The 12,137-nt window shown below is 34.2% G+C and overlaps 1 protein-coding gene across 1 annotated transcript; it reads right to left on the bottom strand.

The window, feature by feature from the left end:
* Positions 1-1,771: 1,771 nt before the first annotated feature.
* On the bottom strand, positions 1,772-3,216 carry LOC125211184 (thioredoxin 1-like). The gene is made up of 2 exons (XM_048110890.1): positions 2,946-3,216; positions 1,772-2,158 (listed from the first exon to the last, which is right to left on the bottom strand). Exons 1-2 carry the CDS (start codon positions 3,139-3,141, stop codon positions 1,842-1,844), a joined length of 513 nt encoding a protein of 170 aa, XP_047966847.1. The 5' UTR covers positions 3,142-3,216; the 3' UTR covers positions 1,772-1,841.
* Positions 3,217-12,137: the final 8,921 nt, after the last annotated feature.

Here is a 12,137-nt window from a genome sequence, read left to right as displayed (position 1 = left end):
TTTTATCTATTTTGGTATTTTGACATGTTTTGTGAGAAATGTGTGAAATGGAGCCTAAAAAGAAAGCAAAAAGTCGAAGATGGAAATCTGGAGTATTCGAGCAAGCCACGCTGCATCTTTGCCAGTGACCGCTGGCCGCCATCGACCGCTACCCCTGTAGCGACCCGCTTCGGAAAATAAAGTTGAAAAGATGTACACGCCCAGCGACCGCTAGGACGTACACAGCGACTGCTGATTTAGATCCAGTAACTACGGAGTGATTGCCAGCGACCGCTGAAACAAGTGCAGCGACCATTGGTCAAGATACAGAAGCTATGGGATGATTTGCAACGACCGCTAGTGCCTGTGATATACTGTTTGTCGCATGGACAATATTTATGCGACTCGTTCTAGTAAAGTATGAACTGTGCTAGGGAGTTATAGTTGGAACTTGTATAAACCAGAATTGTGAAAGTACATCCCTGTAATTTCCTTATTTCATCTGATTATGTCTGTGTTTTCATCTGCATTTGCTTACTTGTTTTCTTTATTTTAAAAAATTTACTTTTCAAAACCAAAATTTCTTGTTTTTCCAAATAGTAGAAGACTCTTAGTAGAGGATAGTCAATCTGTGATAGTTTTCCTCGTGATCGATATTCGCTACTGACCTTTAGCTATACTATATATACTATGTATACTCGCAGGTTTATTTAGTGCTAATAAAAAGTGAATCACACTACAAGCCCTAAATCTCTTTTGCATTTGTACTCCCTCTGTCTGCCATTAATTGTCTCATTTTTTTCTTTTTAGTCCGTCCACCAATAAATGTCTCATTTCACTTTTACTATATTTATAAAGTGGACTTCCACATTCCACTAACCCACTCCACTCACATTTTATTATAAAACCAATACATAAATGTAGGTCCACATTTCACTAACTTTTTCTATCACTTTCTTTTACAAAAGTCAAATAATTTTTTAAAACCCGAGCTGGTAAAAAAGGGACATTTATTCATGGACGAAGGGAGAAATTAACATGGCAGACCACATCCACAAATTTTCTTACAAAATAATTCTCTCTCCATTTCACATTACTTGAGTCATTTCTTTTTTGCATTCGTTTTGGAAAAATAATACTCCCTCTGTTGCATGTTAATAGTCATTTTTCTATTTTGGGAAATTCCAAGTTAATAGAGTCATTTCTAGTTTTGCCAAAAAGTAATTCTCCCTTTTACTTTATTCTCTCTGTATCTCCCCTATTTTATTTTCTCTTACTTTTTTCACCATCCTTTTAACATAGTATTCTTAAACTCCGTGCCCAAAAGAATTGTCTCTATTAACAAGGAACGGATGAAGTAATAAATAGTTAAAGTCAAGAGAGAATAAAGTAATAGAGAGAATAATGTAGAGAAAAGTCTTCTAGTTCGTATTTTCTCTCTTATTTTACTTTCTCTCCACTTTAACTATTTATAGTATAATTTTTTCAAAATGAGTGCAAAGACTAGAAACTCGAGTAGGAAAGAGGAGTATTGAAACTAATGTGTGGTTGGCTTATAAATTTATCAAAATGAGGTATAGAATCAGCCTAATCTAGAGCATGGGTCGTCAGTTGAAAAAGAATTTCATTATAAATGTAACCCAGGCAATCTATGCTTTTGATACACAAGAAAAGCCTTAGTTTTATGGGTTTATCAAACATTATAAGCCATTTTCTTTAATTTCACTTCACTGTCTTACTACTTCTTAATAATATCTATATTATCTTGAAGAGAGCATCGACTATACAAGTCTTAAAATAAAGCAATTATTTGAAGTCGGCAGATGACGATTAAACAGAGTTTGAAGCCCCAAAATACAGCTCTACAAGAATTTTTCTAGGCAAGTCGTCAATGTAGATTCTGGAACAGCACCAATCACTGCTTCTTTCTTTTCACCGTTCTTGAACACCATGACTGTTGGAATGCTCCGGATTCCGTATTGGGTGGCAATCGAAGGGGATTCATCAGTGTTAACCTTGTACACCTTGAGCTTCCCATCATATTGCTGAGCCAGCTTGTCGATGACAGGGTGGATCATGCGGCACGGCCCGCACCACGGAGCCCAAAACTCAACGAGAACGGGTAGGTCGGATTCGATTACCAGAGACTGCCAAGTTGAATCGGTAACAGCAGGAGGCGCTGCAAGGTGGTAATGAATAACCATGTTTCAGACTCATACATTATCACATAAATATGATTACTACCAAGGCAAGCTACTTGGAAACATATACTCCCTCCGTCCCACCGAAGATGACATATTACTAAAAATGGAAACGTATTTATCTCTACGTTATTCATACCTCTTACTTTATTCTATCCATTAACACACAAAATAAAGCTACATAAAATCTCGTGACGTCCAAGGAAGGGGTCATCTTCCTTGAGAGGAGGGAGTAATGAAGTAAGTATTAAGTAAGATATAATCAGGTTTGAACCATACATTACAATTTGAGTGCAATCAGATTCCATGATTATTCAATCCATGACCATTGCATAATCTTTGGGGTCTTGATATTTTCGAGTCAATCTTCAAATTCAACAATGGACTACAACGTTGCACATTTAGGAACTCATTAAGAAAATACAGATTCATTGAACGATCATCTCCTTATATAATTAACAAATTTTACATATCAGCTTCAACAATATAAATGGTTCCATGGAAGTTCACTTCTCCTATATCATCAATTTCAATAAATAACACTCATACCTCGATTCTGCTTACAAATTCGAAGGATTTTGTTAAAAGTTTAGCTTATTAGATGGCATTTAAGAGCTTTTTCGTTAAATTCCAGTTTTGTTTCACATGATTCGATTATGAATAAAATTCAAATCGAATTTCAGGTAAAACTTCAATCAAGCAATGGCGAGCAACAGGAAATCAAAATTGAGAGAAGAAAGCTAAATCAATGAAGGGAATAGAAACCTTTGAGAGCTGTGTCCTGCGCCTCGCAGACGATTCTACTAGAGCGAAGTCGCGAGGGTTTGGGAGTTGAAGTGAGGTTGGCGGAGGGGCGAGGTGGCTGGATCTTGAGTCCGGAGAAGTTAGAGAAGGGGGAGGAGGTGGATCTGAGAGAGGCGGAAGGGCGCGGGACGACGAGGGTTTGGAGGAGAGCAGCCATGGCGGAGGGAAATTGGGGGAAACGGATATTGAGTTGAGTGTGTATGTGTATTGTGCGTGGGAACGGGAGATAATCATAAATGGAGGAGTGAAGTTAGTTTGGGTGAGTGGATGAGGACCTGTCTCTCCTTGATCACGTGGGCCTCACATGCCCCCTTCCACAAATGGATTTAAATAAACAAAATAGAACTAATTTTTTTATGCATATTGGTCGGATTGAAATAATAATAGAAATTAGTTATTTAAAGGATGGTACGAATTTCTCAACCCAACCTAACCCTAACTAAGCTAATTCTAGTGGAATTGTGTCAAGTGGCGAACGGATGATTATTATACTTGGGGAACTACCATTAAATTGTTATATATTATATTTTTTGTATCAATCACGGGGAACTACCATTAAATTGTTATATATTATATTTTTTTGTATCAATCACGACAAAAATAATTATGACTTCAACCATACATAGCTAAGATATAAATGGATAACGAGATATAAATAATTTGAGAATGAGCAGTATAAATTAAAGATACATATTATGCTAATGTTAGTGTCAAAATAATTGAAATATATATATATATATATATATATATGGGAATGTTATATTGCTAACTTATAACTTAATTGCTAACTACAACTAAATAATAGACATTAGATATTCAAATTAAGGGCTTAGATCATCAACCCTGAAATATCAATACGATCAACGAAAAATGTCAATAAGACCATAGGATTAATTCCAAAAAATATCAATAGAGGTATTAATGTCAATTAACTATAAAATTAGTTATAACTAACTTTTAAAAGAAATCTCAAAACTTTAAATTCATATAACATATATCAAATTAAAGATAATTTCATAAGGATTACAACGATATCCTACATGCATATGTTCCGACGTCAAAATTTGAAAAAAAATTCGAAATTTTTTTATTTTTTCGTACAGCAGAAATGTCAACATACTATATAAAATATGTCAATACAATACAAGTAGAATGTCAATATAAGCAATGGGTTAACATTCTTAAAGCATTGTGTTGACATTCTCAAAGCATTGTGTTGATATTTTCGAAACACTATATTGACATTTTCATCCAAATCCCTAATTTGGAGTTTTTTTTATCTTTTTTTATTTCATTAATAAAAACGAAAATTACACGTGGCAAATTGTAGACCAAACGTTTTCTAAAATCCTATGGCCTTAAATTAGTTGTAGTTAGCAATTAAATGATGAGTTAGCAATTGATCACTCCCCTATATATATATATATGGGGAGCACTAGGGTGCCCCTTATTTAGAGTCACAACGTACATCCAATCTGGTGCTGCCATGTGGCACAAAACATGCAATATTTTAAACACAAAAATGCAATCTAGTTGTATATGCATTTTCGCAGATTGCATTTTTGTTGTATGTAAATTGCATTTTATAGTGTTGAGTTTTGCATTTTCACATAAATTGCATTTTTTATTGTTAAGTTTTGCATTTTCACATATAAAAATGCAATCCGTCTATATATAAAATGCAATTTAAACAGTCAATATCTAAAATGCAAAACTTAACAATAAAAAATGCAATCTGCATATAACAAAAATGCAATCTGCCGAAATTCATTTATAGCTTCTACAAATGCGTATTGCATTTTTCTGTATACAATATTGCATTTTTCGTGCCATGTGGCAGCACGTGGTTGGATGTACGTTGTAACTTTAAAATTAGTTGTTATACTAGTACCCCCTATATATATATATATGGGCGCACTATGGTCCATACGACAAATTCTGTCAAAAATCAAAACAAATCTCAGCCCTTGGATCCTCAGATTAGATGGTTGTGATCATAATACACTAGGCTACATTATTAGACTGCACAATCTACATTATTAGACTACAGCTGTTACATTATTAGCCAAGCTACATTATTAGACTAAACAATCTACATTATTAGGTAACACGTGGCATTAATCTAATAGTTACATTACAGGATCCAATGGCTGAGATTTGCTTTGATTTTTGACAGAATTTCACTTATGGACCTGATCACATCCCTATATATATATATATATATATATATATATATATATATAGGATTGTGTTAAAATGACAACACCTCTTAAAGTAACACCATACCACCATTCCTAGCCAATCATTTGTACATGTGGACGAATAATAAGCTGCCATGTGGCAATCATAAAAATTGCTCAAGGGTAAATTTTCACGGATCTGCAATATCCAATACGCTAGATCGCAATTTTTTTCGCTTTGCAATATCCAATAATACGCTGGACCGCAATCTATAGATTGCGTCTAGTGTATTGGATATTGCGTCTAGAGTTTATAATATTGCGCTTCAGTCTAGCGTGGTGTCACAGTGTCATTTTAAGAGTGTTGTCATTTTAACGCACCCCTATATATATATATATATATATATATATAGGATTGTGTTAAAATGACAACACCTATTAAAGTAACACCATACCACCATTCCTAGCCAATCATTTGTACATGTGGACGAATAATAAGCTGCCATGTGGCAATTATAAAAATTGCTCAAGGGTAAATTTTCACGGACTGCAATATCCAATACACTAGATCGCAATTTTTCCCGACTGCAATATCCAATACGCTAGACTCGCAATCTATAGATTGCGTCTAGCGTTTATACTATTGCAGTTTAGCATATATAATATTGCAGTCTAGCGTGGTGTCACAGTTGTCATTTTAAGAGTGTTGTTATTTTAACGCACCCATATATATATATATATAGGGATGTGATCAGGTCCATAAGTGAAATTCTGTCAAAAATCAAAGCAAATCTCAGCCATTGGATCCTGTAATGTAACCGTTAGATTAATGCCACGTGTCACCTAATAATGTAGATTGTGTAGTCTAATAATGTAGCTCGGCTAATAATGTAACACGTTGTAGTCTAATAATGTAGATTGTGCAGTCTAATAATGTAGCCTAGTTAATAATGTAACGCTTTTAGTGTAATAATGTATCTCGGGTATTATGATCACAACCATCTAATCTGAGGATCCAAGGGCTGAGATTTGCTTTGATTTTTGACAGAATTTGCCTTATGGACCATAGTGCGCCCCTATATATATATATATATTATATATATATATATAGGGGAGCACTAGGGTGCCCCCTTATTTAGAGTCACAACGTACATCCAATCTGGTGCTGCCATGTGGCACAAAACATGCAATATTTTAAACACAAAAATGCAATCTAGTTGTATATGCATTTTCGCAGATTGCATTTTAGTTGTATGTAAATTGCATTTTATAGTGTTGAGTTTTGCATTTTCACATAAATTGCATTTTTTATTGTTAAGTTTTGCATTTTCACATATAAAAATGCAATTCGTCTATATATAAAATGCAAATTAAACAGTCAATATCAAAAATGCAAAACTCAATGATAAAAAATGCAATCTGCATATAACAAAAATGCAATCCGCCGAAATTCATTTATAGCTTCTACAAATGTGTATTGCATTTTTCTGTATACAATATTGCATTTTTCGTGCCACATGGCAGCACGTGGTTGGATGTACGTTGTAACTTTAAAATTAGTTGTTATACTAGTACATCCTTATATATATATATATATATATATATATATATATATATATATATATAGGGGTGCACTAGGGTGCCACCATAGTTAAAATAACATCATACCACCAATATAGTCCGTTAGATCTCATCTATGGACGCCTAGGATTAAGTTTCGTGAAAAAACACGGGTTTGCAGTCTACTCAGTATTAGATATTGCAGTCGTGGTAAACTGCAATATTGTTGTGGTAAGACTGCAATATTCAATGAACAGCACTGCAATCTGGTAACGTAAAATTAGAAATTTCCTATTTTACCCCTCCGTGTTTTTACACGTGGCAGCATGACAAGCACACGATTTTCAGATCCAATGGCCTAAAATGGTGGTATGGTGTTACAATAAAGAGGGTTGTCATCTTAGTACATCCATACATACATATATATATATATATATATATATATATATATATATATCAAAACTATATATATATATATATATATATATATATGTGGTTTTGATCTATGAAGACCAGATTTAAATACAGAAATGCAGAACACGGTCATACGTAAGACATTTTTAGGTCATAGTTAGTTTATTTTTAGGTCATGCTAACAAAGCATGACCTAAAATGATCTTAACATGACATAAATCCAAATCTTATAATATGACCTAAAACTACTTAATTATGACCTTCCGTGTTTTTGGTTAATTATTGACCATTAGATCATCTAATCCTAGGGCCAAGATTTGGGCTGCATTTCTGGATTTAAACACATACTTGTTTTGATCATCTCCATATATATATATATATATATATATATATATGTTTGTGTTAAAATGACAACCCCTCTTAAAATGACACCGTGACACCGCTTATACAGCAATATTATAAACGCTACACAACAATATTACAAACACTACACAGCAATCTATAGATTGTTGTATAGTGTGTCGGATATTGATTGGACAAGAAATATTGCTGGTTAAAGCCAGCAAATTGCTGACCGTCTTTTTCCTAATTTTTTTTTTTTTGCCATGTGGCAGCTTATTATTCATCCACGTGTAAAAATGATTGGCTAGGAATGGTGGTATGGTGTTATTTTAAGGGGTAGTGGCACCCTAACATGCCCCTATATATATATATATATATATATATATATATATATATATACATATATATATAGGGTCTTGTTAGGTTGAGATTATTTAGCTAAATTGAGAAATGAGATGCAATATGGGCCACTAATCCACAAGATTAACAAAATATCAACAAATACCACATTATGTCAACAAGGGGGTATAATTGTCTTTTCATTAAATTGTGTTTGAAATCATTTTCTAAAATCCTCTCTAAAACTCTAGCTGCAAAGTCTTCAAATCTTCAACATTCAAATCTTCAAATCTTCAACATTCAATAAAATAACACTTATTAAAATGTCAACAACTAAAAAATAACACTTATAATTCACATATCAATACCGAGAATATCGAATGTCAACAACTCGTATGAAAATGTCAACAACTAACAAATAACACTTATTATTCACATATGAATACCGAGAATATCGAATGTCAACAACTCGTATGAAAATGTCAACAACTAACAAATAACACTTACTATTCACATATCAATACCGAGAATATCGAATGTCAACAACTCGTATTAAAATGTCAACAACTAACAATTAACATTTACAATTCACATATCAATACCGAGAATATCGAATGTCAACACTAACAAATAATACTTATAATTCACATATCAATATCGAGAATATCGAATGTCAACAACTCGTATTAAAATGTCAACAACTAACAAATAACACTTATAATTCACATATCATACCGAGAATATCGAATGTTAACAACTCATATTAAAATATCAACAACTAACAAATAACACTTATAATTCACATATCAATACCGAGAATATCGAATGTCAACAACTCGTATTAAAATTTCAACAACTAAAAAATAACACTTACAATTCACATATCAATACGAGAATATCGAATGTCAACAACTCGTATTAAAATGACAACAACTAACAAATAACACTTATAATTCACATATCAACTGCGATGTCAACAACAAATATTATTCATGTCAACTATGATGTCAACAACAAACATTATTCATGTCAACTACGATGTCAAAACCAAACTTTATTTATGTCAACTACGATGTCAACAACAAACTTTATTTATGTCAATTATTATGTCAACAATAACATTTTACAAATAATTAATGTCAACAACAAATATTTTCATGTCAACGACGTATATTATTTATGTCAACAAAATCGTATTAAAATGTCAACAACTAAAAAATAACACTTATACTCACAAAAAAAAATAACACTTATAATTCACATATCAATAGCCAGATTATCGAATGTCAACAACTCATATTAAAATGTCAACAACTAAAATATAACTTTTATAATTCACATATCAATAGCCAGAATATCAAACGTCAACAACTCATATTAAAATGTGAACAACTAAAATATAACACTTATTATTCACATATCAATAGCCAAAATATCAAATGTCAACAACTTTATTAAAATGTCACCACCGCAGCGCCAATCTTCCTCCCTCTCTTCACCAATTTCTTCTTTCCCCCTCTTTCCCCTGTTCACCGGAGCTAAAAAATTGAGATATATGCATCTCAATTTCCGCCCCATCAGAAGCGACCAACTCCACCGCCTCAGATTCAACTTTTTCCTCAATTTCGAAACCACAGATTGGACTCAACCCCCATTTTATATATTTACACATTGCTAAATTATTCCAACAAACATATCTCAAATTTCAATACATTCAATAAACTAATATTGGAATTACAAATTAGTTCAGTACTAGTGATTATGATAGCTTTAATCATCAGTCATTAATATTTATCAACTATGATGTCAACAATAACATTTTACAAATAATTAATGTCAACAATAAATATTTTCATGTCAACGACGTATATTATTTATGTCAACAACAACGTTTTACATATAATTCATGTCAACAACAATGTTTTACATATATAATTTATGTCAACAACATTTTTCATAAAATTTATGCCAACGAGCTATATAATTCATGTAAAAAATAAACATTTTCATGTCAACTACTTATATAATTTATGTCGGCAATATCACAAACATCTTATCTACACAACTAAAAAATTCCAGCAACACAATCGAATTAAAATACACAAATCAACTTGAAAACTAAATGTTCACTTAAGCCGTAGACAAAATCAAGTTTAGTTAAGAATTAAATTACATGATTTTGATTCGAAATCAAGCAAAACGAAGCAAAGGCACTGATTTCACAAACAGATCTAGCAAATTGGATCAGAAACGAAGCAAATGAAAGCAAAACTTACATATTGGAGTTGATCTGAAACAGAAACGAAGCAAATGAAAGCATCTGCACCAGCAGCTTCAGCGTGCACGAGCTCGTCTTACTGCAGATCTCGCCGAAGACGATCTCCAGCATCGATTTGAGCGGAGACGAAGGAGGCATCGGAGACGCCGAGCTTGTCCTTGAGGTACTCGACGAGCTTTTGAGCGTCGGTGAGGGTGAGGTTTGACATCTGGTCGCCGAGCTCGACGACTTTCTCCGGAGCATCGACGGCGGCGGAGGGGAATTCGCCTCCTCATCTTCGCGATCCTCCTCCGATCTGCATCCGATCGGAGAGAAATCGCACGCCGCCGGAGCAGAAGATCATCTCGATCGTCGAATCGAGCGGCGGCGGAGGGGAATTAGCCTTCGCCGGCGCCGACGAGGCTGTCGATGCTGAAGAAGCTGATTCCGTGCACAGTGGAGGGGAAGGTGAAGGAGAGCTTCGCGATCGTGAAGAAATCGGAGGATCCGCTGGGGAATTTCAGGCGGTCAATGGTGGATATGATCGTGGAGAAGCAGATGTTAGAGAAGAAGGATTTGGAGCAGCTGCTGTAGTGCTTTCTCTCGTTGAATTCAATTGATGAAATTACCAATCTACCATTTCATAATAAATTAATCTAAAAATATTTTTTGTGTGGAAAAATCTGGACCACTCATTTAATAAAAATGAGTGGCTGATATTGCATCTCATTTCTCAATTAGCCTAAATAATCTCAATTGATCACAATCCTATATATATATATATATATAGGGGTGCATTACCCTCCTTATCACCCCTTAGTATAAAACATAGGACTAATATAAGCCCTTGGATCTATTAATCTAATGGCTTTGATTAAAAGCATCGCCGTACATTATTATACCAGTTTCGTACATTAAAGGGCAATTTGGGTATATTACTGTTACATCATTTATATGGATTAGTACATTAACTTAATTTGTACATTAATGTGTTTTAATGTATATGCCCCTTCTACGTAATGTAGATTATAATTTTTTTAGACGAAAGTTATATCCATTCCCCAAGGGTTTAGTAATCCATGAGGCTAGGGTGTAGTACCGACTCAGTAACACAACGTTCACTAGGGTAATCTTGTGGATACTATACCCTAGCCCTATGGATGAGTTAACCCTAGGGGACTGGATCTAACTTCCACCGGTTAGTGAACGTTATGTTAATATGATGGTACTACACCCTAGCCCCATGGACTACTAAACCCTTGGTGAATGATGTTAACTTTGGGCCCGATGTGTAATACGATGCTACATTATCATGGGTATATCGTGCATTATCACTGGTATTTCGTACATCACTCGACGACGGGGTATGGATTTGTGAATTTGTGGATGCTATATAGTATAGCTTCCATCCGCGAATTCATACATCGGTACATTATCATGGGTATATCGTACATTATCATGGTTATATCGTGCATTATCACTGGTATTTCGTACATCACTCTCCGACGGGGTATGGATTTGTGAATTTGTAGATGCTATATAGTATAGCTTTCATTCGCGAATTCATACCCCGGTACATTATCATGGGTATATCGTACATTATCATGGGTACATCATGCATTATCACTGGTATTTCGTACATCACTCTCCGACGGGGTATGGATTTGTGAATTTGTAGATGCTATATAGTATAGCTTCCATCCGCGAATTCATACCCCGGTACATTATCATTGGTATATCGTACATTATCATGGGTACATCATGCATTATCACTGGTATTTCGTACATCACTCTCCGACGGGGTATGGATTTGTGAATTTGTAGATGCTATATAGTATAGCTTCCATCCGCGAATTCATACCCCGGTACATTATCATGGGTATATCGTGCATTATCATGGTTATATCGTGCATTATCACTGGTATTTCGTACATCATTCTCCGACGGGGTATGGATTTGTGAATTTGTAGATGCTATATAGTATAGCTTCCATTCGCGAATTCATACCCTAGTACATTATCATGGGTATGTTGTACATTAAAGCTTGAGACCTGTACATTA

The sequence above is a fragment of the Salvia hispanica genome, chromosome 3, assembly GCF_023119035.1.
Source record: "Salvia hispanica cultivar TCC Black 2014 chromosome 3, UniMelb_Shisp_WGS_1.0, whole genome shotgun sequence".
NCBI lineage: Eukaryota > Viridiplantae > Streptophyta > Magnoliopsida > Lamiales > Lamiaceae > Salvia > Salvia hispanica.
This window is presented reverse-complemented; position numbering and strand designations above follow the sequence as displayed.

What these genes read in the sequence shown, in the direction of transcription:
- LOC125211184 (XM_048110890.1), bottom strand. Translation starts at nt 3,141, where the DNA reads ATGGCTGCTCTCCTCCAAACCCTCGTCGTCCCGCGCCCTTCCGCCTCT. An exon ending in GCAGGACACAGCTCTCAAAG is followed by an intron (nt 2,159 to 2,945) that starts GTTTCTATTCCC and finishes ACCACCTTGCAG; the next exon opens with CGCCTCCTGCTGTTACCGAT.